Source organism: Cryptomeria japonica, chromosome 7 (genome assembly GCF_030272615.1).
Source record: "Cryptomeria japonica chromosome 7, Sugi_1.0, whole genome shotgun sequence".
Taxonomy (NCBI): domain Eukaryota; kingdom Viridiplantae; phylum Streptophyta; class Pinopsida; order Cupressales; family Cupressaceae; genus Cryptomeria; species Cryptomeria japonica.
The window spans coordinates 726,161,513-726,176,436 of NC_081411.1; the positions used below are offsets into that span (position 1 = coordinate 726,161,513).

The 14,924-nt window shown below is 35.8% G+C and overlaps 1 protein-coding gene across 1 annotated transcript; it reads left to right on the forward strand.

Moving 5' to 3' along the window:
• Window positions 1-212: 212 nt before the first annotated feature.
• Window positions 213-2,861, forward strand: LOC131049270 (glycosyl hydrolase 5 family protein). The gene is made up of 3 exons (XM_057983317.2): window positions 213-1,040; window positions 1,417-2,149; window positions 2,255-2,861. Exons 1-3 carry the CDS (start codon window positions 591-593, stop codon window positions 2,704-2,706), a joined length of 1,635 nt encoding a protein of 544 aa, XP_057839300.2. The 5' UTR covers window positions 213-590; the 3' UTR covers window positions 2,707-2,861.
• The last annotated feature ends 12,063 nt before the right edge of the window (window positions 2,862-14,924 follow it).

Genomic DNA, 14,924 nt, shown 5'->3' on the forward strand with positions numbered 1-14,924 from the left:
TGTACTTCCGATATCGCGTCTGTTTTTTTCACTCCACCCTTCCGTTTCTCTCGTAGAACGGCAAATTTCCAAATATTCTCATTACGATATCTCAACTTGCACTAGCGAACTTTAGAAACACTTCAGAAGAGAGATGGAACTGACTTGTCTCCAAACTTCGGTAATGTAATCGATGGAATCTTGGTACACCTTTGACGTGCTGTATTTCATCGCCATATACTAAGACTTTGGAGCAAAAAAAGAGTTATGATTTCACTGTAGAGAGGTGACTGAGTGAAGGAAACAAATCAGCTAGTCAGAAGAATAAGGACAATCCATAAAGATTTATCTTCAAGCTCAATCCAGGATTGCAAAACAATCATTTTTGCTTAACAGTCACCTCAACTTCGATTTCAAACTACAGCAATGGAAGATTATTCAGCACCCTCACGCGATTTATCCTCTTATACATATCTGTGCTTTGCATGCGAAAGATGTGTGTAGAGTTCATAACTTCCATGCGAAAGATGTGTGTAGAGTTCGTTTGAGGTGATTTACCCTCTTGTACAGTTCTCATCAGGTCGTGGGTTCGAGCCCAGCGACAAATTACAATGGATTTGAAAACATTCGTAATTTTTCTTGCGTTCCTCTGTGTTTGCTCTTGGCCAGCGGCGTCTGTTCGTCTTTTGACGAAATCACGATGGATCGTGGATGAAGAAAGTGGCGGGAGGGTAAAGCTGGCATGCGTTAATCTGGTTTCACATCTTGAATCCATGCTCACGGAGGGGCTAAACCGCCAACCCCTAAAATACATTGCAAATACAGTATTTTCCCAGGGTTTCAACTGCGTGCGCCTTACTTGGGCCACATTCATGGTGACGAAGCCCGAGTATCAAAGTCTCACGGTCACATCGTCCTTGATGTCGCTGAATCTGAGCAGCGCAGTAGACGGAATAAGGGCAAACAATCCGGAGTTTCTGGATCTAAGCTTGATAGAAGCTTTAAAGAGAGTTGCGATGGGGCTTGGAGAGGCCGGACTAATGGTCATATTGGATAACCAGGTGAGTGCAGGGGATTCACTATTTAATCAATTTCTGTTTCAAGGGATTTAATAATCATTCAGAATGTGCATCAATTGTTTGAACCATGCATTATCAGGATGATTGAGTGATTGAGTGCTATAGAGAACAAAATGAGTAAGTAGGAAAGCGGATCAAAATGTCACTGTCTTTTTCTTTCTCCTCTTTTTTAAGTTGGTCTGATCTGTTATTCATTTTGTTTTCTTAATAATTTTATAATAAATCATGAAACATGATCTAAAATATTGATGTACAATCTAATAATGAAATAACTCTTCTAAATCTTATAGATTGTAGAAATTTGATGTCCTGAACCATTAAAAAATTGTATGAAATTGTATGGTGAATCCTTTTACAGGTGAGTAAGCCTCAGTGGTGCTGTGCTCTCCATGATGGAAACGCCTTCTTCGGCGATGAGTATTTCGATCCACAGGCATGGCTGCTAGGGCTAACAACCGTAGCCTCGGCTTTCATTAATGTCAGTGCGGTTGTAGGCATGAGTCTGCGTAACGAACTTCGTGGCCCGAGATCGAATCTCACCGACTGGTACACATACATGCAGGCCGGTGCAGCGGCCGTCCACGCGGCAAATCCGGACGTGCTAGTCATTCTCTCGGGCCTCAATTATGACGCCGACTTGAAATTCCTGGCGGCGAAGCCTGTCAATTTGTTAGGGTTTGGCAACAAAATTGTGTACGAGTTACACTGGTATTCTTTTACCGATGGAAATGCTTGGGAAAAGGGAAATGCAAACGATCTTTGCGGATCTGTAACGGCACGGATCAACGATCATATGGCTTTCGTGGTCAGAAACAGCAGCACTTTTAGTGCCTCGCCGTTATTTGTCAGTGAATTCGGCATAGATCAGAGAGGAGTAAGCGTAAAAGACAACAAATATATTAACTGCTTTCTGGCATTTGCCGCCGACGGGGACTTTGAATGGGCGCTGTGGACGCTGCAGGGGAGCTATTATTTGCGCAACAAGCAGCCAGGGTTTGAAGAAACCTATGGCATTTTCAATGCCCGCTGGGACGGCCTCAGAAATCCAGTCTTTGTTGCAAAATTGAAGCCGCTTCAGCAGCCATTCCAGGGTATCTGCAAATTTAATTCAACATTTAACTTCAATTTACATAACTTTAACGTCAATTGACAGAAAAGCTCTGTTCTAATGCTCTGTTTTGTTTAATCTGGTTCAGTACCATTTTCTTCCTCGCAAGAAGCCTGGTACCAAATTATTTATCATCCGGCAAGCGGTCTTTGTGTAGCTGTGTCGAAAGGAGATCTGAAGCTCGATTCCTGCGACGGCCATGGATTGTTCGCTTTCAAAGCTTCGGAAGAAGCGCTGGGGCTCTCGGACGATTCACAGTGCATAGCAGCACAAGGGGAGGGACAAGCGCCTGTACTCTCTGGGATCTGCAATAACCCGAATTCAGCATGGCAGATCGTTTCAACTTCAAAGCTTCAAATTGCTGTCAATGGCAGCATTGCAATGCTGTGCTTGGATGGAAGATCGAGCCCACTACTGTTAACCAGCAAATGTATTTGCTTGATGGATTCTGGTTGTGGCAATGATGAGGCGCTGGAGATGCAGTGGTTCAAGGTCATTTCAACTAACAGAAAATACATCTCCAATAGTACTACTACTTGAGGAATTTAAATATCAAAAAAATAATTGAAAAGAATGTATAATGAAAGGTATTGAGAGTTGATAACCACTAAAATTGCGACATTTCGAGATTGAGATATCTCTTTATTTTGAATTATTGACTGAATCAAAAGTGTTTATGTGGTCGTTATCTTGTATTTTTATTATGTCAATTTAGATTCCATTAGATTAGTTGACATATGTATCGTTAGGTTGCTTAAGTCATTACAAACGAAATTTCAAATCATTTCTAATTGCTTACTTGAGGATATAGAAGCTATATCTTTTTTAAATGAGTATAATTATATATTTATTTGTTTGTTTCTTTTTCGCATTGCAATATTCTCATTTTAATGAATATTTGAAGATTTGCAAAGATTAATATTATTATAGGATTTAATAAATAATATATAATAATGATAAAGAAGATAAAAATTAATAAGTTATAATATTATTTTTTAATTTTTAAATTGTAAGTTTATCATACTGGAATGGAAATACTTGCTTTAATGTTTTCAATTGATCAATGATTTTTTTGGGTTAAATCTAATTTGAATACATAAATTTTTAATGTATTAATGATATCAATGATTTTTTTGTTCTTAAGATGTTATGTTAGAAGAATCTTTGAGAAAAGGAGAACCATAAAAATATGAATGTTGAAGTTGAAATGAATTAACTTATTTGTAAGTTCTATATTCTAAATATTAAAATTTAAATAATAATCTATTTTTTTATTTTTTTTCAAATGATGTTAAGGTCGTCAAAGAGGATTCTTATGATTTATGCATAAACACTTGCTTTAATTGTTAGGTGAGCCTATATTTTCTTCAAAATGCTTTTCATCATCTTTGATTTTCTCTAAAGGCTAGTACATTTAGAAATTGATAATGTGGATAATGTCTTTAGTCTATAATATTTCTAGACATACCTCCTTTGTAATTATGTTCTCATGGTTCCTCTATCATGCAACTCTAGTTTGAGATGTTAAACTAAGCATATACTTTTTCATTTTACTATTAAATCTTGCACTAGCTAGGGCAACACTCATTTGACTTTGTTGGTGTCCTACTCTTTATTCCTTCAGTTGTGATGATCATACCATATGGTGAGTAATATTTCTTTGTGTAAGATGGAAACAAATAAGATTGAGATGGTGATCATTTTTAAAACTAAATGAACTATTTTGGGGAAAGTTATTAAAGGTGACCATTTAGTTACCAAGGGGATTTATTTTCAAGTTTGCCATGAATGGAAGGATAAATGTTAGAATGTTGGATATTAGAAGGGTTGATTAGTTTGAGAAAGACAATCTTATGACTCATTCAAAGAACAAATGAAGAGTATACCATTTTTGTGAGTAGCAAGAGTAGAGTGGAGGTACAAGAGTCCAATAAGATTGTAAAATAATTTCATTTGCAATCCTTGTGTACTTGCACTAAGTTTTTGAACAAAATGCTTGTAGCTTACCATTAAAAGAATATTTCACCCATTCAAATTTTCACATAATTGAATATCTACGTTAGTATCAGATACACTTTTTGTGCCCTATTTATTTTTTTATTGCTCTTTATCAAATTTATTATTTAGTACGATCAAAATTAATAAACTATTTTTTTCAAAGGAAAAGCACAAGAACATAATGTTATATTAATTATAAAAAATATACACAAAGAGTACATAGAGATTAAGAAGAATGAAAAAAACACAAAGATTGAAGCTCCATCTATGAGCCCAAAACTAAATGCTAAGCTAAAGGACAAGAATAAGACATTATAGAGTTTCAAAAAGAAAAGAGTTGAGCTTCATTTGCTTCTACTACCTAACTTTAGAAAACAAAAAAAAAATGGAGTCAGAGAGAAAGGGTCAATCTACAAACTAGAACTCCATCTAAACAGAAAAGAAGAGAGTATTAATCCTTAATAGGGAGGACATCACCATCAGACATAAAACATAGAACCTGATACCAAATTAAGACACAATACAAAAGATCAAAATTTTAGACAAAACATCGCAAACCCAACAACTTTAGGGGATATTTTCCCCCACACCTTCTTCAACCTTTGGATCCATCTAAGCCTACAAGATACCAAGGAAGAGACCTCCATCCCTCTATTCCTAAACTTCATTAAAATGGGGACCAACAAAAAAGCCTTTGAGTCACTTGCACAAGCAATCTTTGGCATGAATTTGCCCCTGTGTGTGACAACTACCAAGGTTGAGCCCAATATATCACAATGCCTAAGATTCACCAATTTTAGATCCCACAAGTCTTTGGGGTCTCTACGAGGACAATATTTGAAGTGAATCATGACCAGTTTGGGGGCCAAAGGGTGATGGCACAAGAGACAATGAAGGGCATAAAATAGGTTAGAAAAGAGGGAGGCATCTGAAGAGAACATTTATGAAAAGACACTCAAGTCTCCCTCCAAAAAATCACAATTATTAGAATCCAAACTGATTTTCATGGCATTATAGAGTTTAGCATATTGGGGTTCCTTTTTTAGGAATTTCCTAGGGAAAATGCTCCCAACCCATCCTTTGCCATTGAATAGGTCATATTTTTTACAGCCCTTTCTAGACTATCGGGGAGAACAAAATCTTGATTAATAAACATAGATGCTAAGAGCAATAGAGACCCATAATTTTGTAGGATATCAAAAGCATTTGACAAGAAAATCGAAACCACTTGGGATGGGTAGATGTTTCGAGGAGCCATAGAGTATATTACCTCTTCCCTAGTGAATGTGCTGGAAGTTGGAAACTCCCACTCAGTGTAGGAGACCAGAATTCTTTAATTGAGTGGTTTATATTTTATTTATCCTTGATGCCAAGGCTGAAGAAGAAGACTAATAGCTAGAATCAACAAGCAAAGAGGGCTTAAGGAACCCTAGACTTGCAAAGAGAAAGAGGGATTTTGTAAATCCAAAGAATGGGCCGAAAAGTAAACGAGACAACACTTATAAAAATCCCATCAACTCTACATATGCACAAGTCTTGGCAAGTGATGACGACAAGGAGCAATAATTTGCATGAGAAGATATTACATGGTAAGGAGGATAAGTGGCATGCTTAAAAAATACTTGCCACGTACTCTACTAGGTGCATTTCACATCAAAAATTGCCCTTCCCAATGCTTCACATTACTTGGAGTTGTACCATGTGATATCAATACTTGCCAAATGGAATTAATGATTCCAAAAGGAGACATGTTATGAAAATAGGCACTACCAAAGGAAATTAAAATCATTAAATGAACACAACAGTAGGATGAGTTATCCTTGGATGCATGGCTAGAGGTAAGTGGAGTATGTCAAGTATTCTGATGACTCATCTTTCTACCGTTAAAACCTATTGGAAACCAAAGGGGTTAGAAGAATTCAAAGTACTTCCTCTAGAGCTATTAGCACTAGGATCATGTCGTTTTGAATATCCAACCTTCCCAAACGAATATTCCCTTGCATAAGAACACACCCTTTGTTTTCTCTATAGCATCTTCCATTCTGCTTGCTTCTCTAAAACAATGTTAAATAGAAAAATCTTGGAACTTTTAGAGAAGAAGCCATGCCTCCTAAAGGATATAATTAACATTTCAACTTGGAGTCCCAAATTTTTGTAAAGGAGAAATGGCATTCAAGTCACCACCTTTTATTACCAAATTTTTGATCCCATGTTCACATGCTACACGCAAGCCATATACCAAAGTGGTTTCTTTTGTCATATTGTTGGTAGTATTTGGAATCCTTTCCACCTCTGCAACTAAAATTCCACCTTTAGATTTATGAATGACAAAACCAGTTAGACATTAATTGATGTGTTGTCATTGATGTCAACATATTCTTCTATGTATTCTAATGTTGCAGTTTGGTTGGATGAGTTGGTTTAGCTTGTGTGTTGTAGATGAGATGATGCGGTTTAATGGGTTTTGAGATTCTTATCTCTTGTTGTTTTAGCAGAAGTTTTAGAGGTCCACATGTTTATTTGATCAAGTTATGAGATCTGGTATTCAAGATGATATTCAATCATTCGTGTTATTCAGTATTCTAGATTGTGCTTCAGAATTGTAATATCTTTAGTTGTGGATGTATGGAATATGTTTTGTATGTTGGTGTGTGTCCTCAGTTTGATTAGTTCATGATTCGGAAACCCACAAGCGAATATTTCAAGTCGATGGTCAGCTATGTTGGTATTCTTGAGCTCCAGTAGAGAGATGATGATGATTCTAGTGATCTGAGTTGTTGTAGTTGTTGTGGTGCAATTCGCGTTGTTTATAAATATCTCTAGATTGTTTTCTATGCATATTGGTGGTCTACATTGATTATTGTGCACATAATTCAAGATTTTTCTTTGTCCAATGATGTTCTTCGTGTTATGAAACATTCTTGACATGGTAGCATATTGAAAATGATCAAGGCATAATTCTTGGAGGTGCTTCAAGTTTGTGGTGGTTGTTTCAGTCCAGACTATGTCTTAACCGACATTGTTTTGGTTCACATGTATTGTTGTAGCGTGTGAGGTTATTGTTTTTTAATTTGTGTTGTGTGTTGAGATGACCTATGTTTCATGGGTTGATGACTTGTATAAATAAATATAATAATAATTGTGACATATCATGCTATGCACAAATATTGTATCAGACATCCAGTAGCAGGGAAGTTGTGCGAAGTATGCAAAGAAGCATGTTGTAGAGAAGATTTGATAGTGAACTTAACCAGAACCATACTCAGACATATGGAGATGCTATTTTCATAGTTCATGTAATCTAGACTGTTGTCTGAATGCTTTTGTAAGTGAGTGAGACTTCTTGTAAGGCAATGAGCCTTCCCTAAGGGTTGTAGCCCTTCTGGGTTTCTTGTTTGAGAAGTGAGCTCTAGGTAGGGTGCCTAAATGCATGTGCATTCCCTATTGCAATATTTAAATTTACTCCTAATAGGGTATTATCCCATTGTGGGTAGGTTCCCACCATGGTTTTTCCATTAACCGGGTTTTCCATGTCAAAAATCTTGGTGTTATGTGTGTTATTGATGTGGTGTTGTTTCATGCTTTAACCATTAATTATCAGATCTGATTTGTGGTTTGAGTTGTAGTAAGTTTTTGTGAAAACTAATTCACCTCCCCCCCTCTCAATTTGTTGCATTGTTGCCAAAAAATTGGTATCAAAGCTAGATCCTCCAAAATAAGCTTGATCGTTTGAGGAGATCCAGGAAGGCAACCTTTGCTTTCAATAAGGATAGTCTGAAATTTCATGGAACTAACTACTCTCTCTAGAAAAGTTGGATGCAATGTCATTTAAGATGCATTGGAGAAGAGTACTAGAAGATTACTAAGAATGTATATAGTTTTTCTTAGAATTGTCCTACTACTCTGGATGGGATAAAGGAAGAAAAATAAAATATTAGAGCTAAGGAAGCATTGTTGAGTGCCTTGTCAGATTCTGAAATGATGAATGTGATGTACTTAGAGAGTGATCATGAGATCTGGATAAAATTGGAGACCTTGCATGAAGGTGATAGTCATGTGAAGATTGCTAAGTTGCAGAGATTGAAGGATAAATATGAGAACTTGAAGATGAGTGAAGATGAGAAAATTACTTCTTTTATGCAGAAAGTGAATGAGCTTGTGTGTAGAATCAGATGTGTCTGTGGGGTATTAGAAGAATTTGAGATTGTTGCTAAAGTGTTGAGATCCTTTCCTCCTACTTACAAACATAAAGTTGTTGCTATTGATGAGATCCAGACTAGGAGAAATGTGGTCTAAGAGACGTGCTGATTGGTTTACTTGTTGTTTTTGAGCTGAGTGAGTTTGGAGACTCTCTTCTTAAGATTGAATTTGCAATCAAAGCTATTGTTTCCGGGAAGCAAAGATATCGAGAAGAAAATTATACAAGAGTATCTATATATGAGAAAGAGATGAAAGAGATGAAAGAGATGGAAGATGAAGAAAGAGAGTTTGAGGATCTTGAAGCACTTATTTCTAGAAGATTGTCTAAAGTGTGGGTAAGTATGAAGGAAAGTTACCTCTTAAATGTTTTTCATGAAATAAGATAGGACATTTGCATCAAGGTGTCCGGAAAGAGATATAAATCCTAAGAAGCCATATAAGCCATATAAGCCTAAATATTAGAAGAATTGTTATTATGTTGTTGATGAAGGTGTGATAGATGATAACTCGGATAAGGGAAATTTAGGAGATGAATTTGTGTTCATTACTATCAAGGAAGATGAACTTGTAACAACATATTCTGCAAGATGCATTAATGAGGAGAAAAATTTGGCTACTAAAGTTGAGGAGAAAGATGAATGGGTAATCGACAATGGTTGCAATCATCATATGACAGGTGATAAGAGTGAATTTGTAAACTTTGAAAAGTATGATGGTGGTATAGTAAGATTTGGTGATAATAGAGCTTGTGTAATTCGTGGTAGAGGTTCTATTTCTCTTGATGGTAAGCACAATATTGATGATGTGTTGTATATTGAAGGTTTAAAGGATAATATTTTGAGTGTTGGTTAGATGGTTGATAAGGGATATAACTTGCAATTCAAGAATGGTAAATGTGAGATCTTGAGTAGCTTCGAAACTGAGATTGCATCAGGGACAAAGACTAAAGTTAATATCTTTCACTTGAATGTTGGTGGTAAAATTTGTTTGATTGCTCAGATTGATGAAAGTTGGTTATGGCATAGAAGGATGTGTCATGTAGATTTTGATTGCATGATTAAGATAAGTTCTACTCAAGCAGTAAGAGATCTACCAAAGTTAATAAAGCCTTCTAATCTAGTATGTAAGGAATGTCAATTAGGGAAGCAGACAAGAGTTACTTATAAGAGAAAATAGAATAATTATAATGGATTATTGGATCTTGTGCATATTGATGTATGTGGTCCTTCTAGAGTAAGAAGCTTGCAGGGTGACAGGTATTTCATGTTGTTGATTGATGATTATTCAAGAATTATGTGGGTTACCTTCTTAAGGGAGAAGTCTGAAGTGTTGGAGAAGTTCAAAATTTTCAAAGCTAGAGTTGAAATTGAGAATAGATTGAAGTTGAAGTGTCTAAGATCTAACAGAGGTGGAGAATTCACTTTCGGTGAGCTTAATGCCTATTGTGGAGAGAATGGAGTTAAGAGACAGTTATCTGCTCCTAGGATACCATAGCAGAATGGTGTTGTGGAAAGAAAGAATAGAATAATTCAAGAAGTTGTTAGAACCATGATGATTAAAGGAAATCTTCTGCATGTGTTTTGGAGAGAAGTTGTGAGTACTGTAGTATACACTCTTAGCTAGGTAAATGTCAAAGGTGATACTGGTAAGACTCCTTATGAGTTATGGTTTGGTCATACCCCTACTGTTAGATATTTCATAATTTTTCAAAGTAAATGCTATATCAAAAGACATGAAGATCTTGGAAATTTTGATGTTAAATGTGATGAAGGAATCTTTCTTGGTTATTCTACAATGAGTAAGGCCTATTGGTGTTATAATAAAAGATTGAGAAAGATAGTTGAAAGTGCTAATGTAAGATAGGTATGATCTTGCGGATATGATTTTGATGATTAGGATGCCAGTTCAGATAAAGGAAAGCAAGTGCAGACCCAAAGTCAAGTTCGGATTGCTCTAAAAAATCCTAAGAATGAAGGTGCAGATGCTAATGTAGAAGAAAGAGTTCAAGATCCTGAAATTCAAGAAAATCCTAAAACTCCCAAGTATGTAAGGTTAAATCATTTAGAAAATCAGATTATTGGTGATAAGAATAAAGGCGTGATGACTAGGAGAAGACTTGTTGAAGAAATTTGTTTGATTTCTAAGATTGAACCTAAAAATGTTGATGAAGCATGTAAAGATGAAAATTGGATTAAAGCTAGATGGAAGAAGAATTGAATCAGATTGATAAAAATCATACATGGATTATTGTTCCTAGACCTGAGGATAAAAATGTAATTGGAACTAAATGGGTATTCTAGAATAAGTTGAATGAACATGGTGAAGTTGTTCGAAATAAAGTTAGACTTGTAAGGGTTATTCACAGATGTAAGGAATTGATTATGTGGAGACTTTTGGTCTGGTAGCTAGAATTGAAGTTGTTAGATTATTTATTGCCTATGTTTCTCACAAAAATTTCAAGGTTTATCAGATAGATGTCAAATCAGCCTTTCTTAATGGTGAGTTGGAAGAAGAAGTCTACATTGAGCAACCAAATAGATTTCAGCTGACAAATGAAAAGAAAATTGTTTGCCAATTGAAGAAAGAGTTGTATGGATTGAAGCAAGCCCTTAGAGCCTAGTATGCCATTGGATAAGTATTTGATGAAGCTTGGATTCAATAAAGGTACTGCTCACAATAATTTTTATTTCAAGATTGATCAGAATAATATTTTGATTGTTGAAGTTTTGGTTGATGACATTATCTTTGGAGGAAATGATTTCCTATGTAAGAAGTTTGTTGAAGAGATGTAGAATGAATTTGAGATGTCTAGGATTGGTGAAATGAAATTCTTTTTGGGATTGCAAATTACTCAGTTGGATAAAGGTATTTTCATATCTCAATCCAAGTATGTAAAGTAATTATTGAATAAATTTAGCTTCGAGGACTCCAAACCAATTGGTACACCTATGGTGACCAGATGTAAGCTGACAAAAAATGATGATTCTCTGAAAGATAATCAAACTAGATATATATCTATGATCAGTGGTTTGTTGTATTTGACTCATACTAGACCTGATATAATGAATGTTATGTATCATGTTGCTAGATTTCAAGATGATCCTAAGGAATCTCATGTTACTACTATAAAAAGGATATTTAGATATTTGAAAGGGATGGTATTTTTTGGCTTGTGGTATCCTAAGAATGATGAATTTACCTTGAGTGCTTTTATAGATGTTGATTGGGCTGGTGATGTTGATGACCGGAAGAGTACTATTAGTGGTGTATTATTTTTGGGTAAGAAGTTGGTCTCTTGGGAAAGTAAGAAGCATAATTCTATTCCTTTATCTATTGCATAGGTTGAATACATTATTGATGCTAGCAATTGTACTCGAGTAATTTGGACGAAGCATATAGGAGTTATTTATGATGAGCCTATTGCTATATACTATGATAGTTCAAGTGCTATCAATATTTCAAAGAATTCGGTGTTGCATTCCAAAACAAAGCATATATCGATCAAGTTTCATTTCTTGAAAGAGAAGGTGAATGAGAAAGAAGTCAAATTGGAGTATGTATTTACAAATGAGCATATTGCAGATATCTTTAAGAAGCCTTTGCCTAAAGATACTTTTGAGTATCTTAGAGAGAAGTTAGGGGTAATTGCCCCTCCTAATGAGAACTAAGATGCATGTATTTGCATCAGTCTGGTGAAATTCACAGAGATATTCTATGATCTGGATTGATGAGTGAGGCTTCTACTCAGGGGAGTAGTCAGTGTTGGTGTTTAGTGGTTTAGATGTACAGATTTGTGAAGATAGTTCAAAGGGGGGGAGAATTGTGATTCCTGAGCCTTTGTCATTGATGTCAAAGGGGGAGAGAAGCATATGACAAACTCTCTGGGAGAGAAGAGAATTTTGAGATTTGTGATTTGAGTTGTTTGTCAAAGGGGAGTTGATCCTTGTGATTTTGAGGGAGATTGCTGAGAGTTAATTTATTTCTTTGTATTGATTATTTTTCACATTCTTATGTTGCCATCAATGCCAAAGAGGGAGATTGTTGGACATTGGTTGATGTGTTATCATTGATGTCAACATATTCTTCTGTGTATTTCAGTGTTGCAATTTGGTTGGATGAGTTGGTTCATTCTATGTGTTGTAGATGAGCTGATGCAGTTTAATGGGTTTTGAGATTCTTATCTCTAGTTATTTTAGTAGAAGTTTCAGAGGTCTGCAAGTTTATTTGATCAAGTTATGAGATCTAGTATTGAGGTTGATATTCAGTTGTTCATGGTATTTGGTATTCTAGTTTGTGCTTCAGAATTTTAATATCTTTTGTTTTGGATGTGTGGAATGTATTCTGGATGTTGGTATGTGTCCTTAGCTTGATTGGTTCATGATTTGGAAATCCACAAGCAAATCTTTCAAGTTGACAGTTAGTTATGTTGATATTCTTGAGCTCTGCTAGAGATATGATGATGATTCTAGTGAGCTGAGATATTGCAGTTGTTGTGGTTTAATTCACATTGGTTGTGAATATTTCTAGACCATGTTCTATATGTATTGGTGGTGTGCATTGATTATTGTGTGCATCATTGAAGATTTTTGTTTATCTGGTGATGTTCTTCATGTTATGCAACATTCATGATGTGATAGCATATTATGGATGATCAAGGCATAATTCTTGGAGGTGTTTCATATTTGTGGTGGTTTTTTTGGTCCAGACTATGTCTTAGCCAACATTGTTCTGGTTTGCATGTATTATTGTAGCATGTGAGGTCCTTATTTTGTAACTTGTATTGAGTGTTGAGCCGAACTATGTTTCATGGGTTGATGACTTGTATAAATGAATGTAATAATCATTGTGAGGTATCATGTTATGTGCGAATATTGTATCAATCATTTAGTATCAGGGAATTTGTGCGAAGTGTGCAAAGAAGTGTGTTGTAGAGAAGATTTGACAATGAGCTTACCAAAACTGTACTCAAGCATATGGAGATGCTATTTTCATAGTTAATGTAATCTGGAATATTGTCAGAATGCTTTTGTAAGTGAGTGATACTTCCTATAAGGCAGTGAGCCTTCCTAAGGGTTGTAGCCCTTCTGGGTTTCTTGTTTGAGTAGTGAGCTCTAGGTAGTGTGCCTAAATGCATGTGCATTCCCCATTGTAATATTTATATTTACTCCTAATAGGGTATTATCTCATTTTGGGTAGGTTCCCATCGTGGTTTTTCCCTTAATCAGGTTTTCCACGTCAAAAATCTTGGTGTTATGTGTGTTATTGATGTAGTGTTGTTTCATGCTTTGACTGTTAATTATCATATTTGATTTGTGGTTTAAGTTGCAGTAAGTTTTTGTGCAAACTGATTCATTCCCCGCTCCCCGCTCTTAGTTTGTTGCATTGTTGCCAACAAATCCCACCCCCAAAATGCTAGGGTTACCATTGACAACTCCATCAAAATTCAATTTCCAAGAGTGATAATCTGGAGGTTTCCATTTAAAATATCTTCTCTTCTCCTTTTCTCTACAATTCTTTAGCAGACTACCTTTGAAGGGGAGAGAAATGCCCTTCCATTCCTAAAGGATTGCATCATCCTATGAGGTAAAATGAGATTCTATATTTTTGTATTTGGATGTATAAGCTTTAACAACAAATTAAATAGAGTTTTCTATATTAATAATGACATGGGAGACTTCATTTTTTTCCCTTCTAAAAATCATCTTGTTCCTCTCCCACCATATATTCCAAATGAGAATTACAAGTGCAACTTCCCATGTAAAGAAGCAAAGAAGGAGTCCTTGAATAGCCTTGGCCAAGCTTCAAAGACCATGATTAGTTTAGAGTGTAACGGATTGGGCTAGTGGATTTTGGAGAAAATCCATGATCAGTATTGATATGCAAAGGGATAATTTTAAAGCAGGTGACCAATAGTTTCCATCTCCATGTTACATAGAACACAATTAAAGGGAGGAGAGATACCTAGTTGGGAAAGCCTTGCACTTGTGAGGATCCTATCCTTTAGAGCAAGCCAAGAAAATACACCCGCTTTTGGTAAACTTGCATATGTCCAACAAAAGGAAAAGCACCTTCTATGAAGGGGCAATTTATGAATGATTACTAAGAATTGCATATCCCTCTTTCACTAAGTATGAACCTAATTTGGTCTTTGTCCAAATTAATTTATCTTGTTAATTAGATAGATGGATTTGACATTGGCAAAGGGCCTCTAGTAATAAGGATTTTTAGCACTGAGGTGCATCGAACTGAGAGAAATCTTTCCATTTAATCAAAGGAGCTCCATGTTCATAACTGATAGTGAAGTAGTCTGAAACCTTTGAGCCCCAATTATCTTTGAAAAACTACTTAATGTTTGGTACAGCAATGGTCGAGTCAAGAGGCGGAAGGCCATTCCATGAATCTCCCTAGAATAAAGCCTTCATACCATCTCCAATGACCTAAGATAGATAAGGAAGGAGAATCTTTTTGTAATTCACAAGGAAATTTTGATTCTATGATCCCTGAGGAAGGTTTGAGGCAGTAAAGATCCTTTTAGGTACAGGGGAGTCCAGATATTTTGC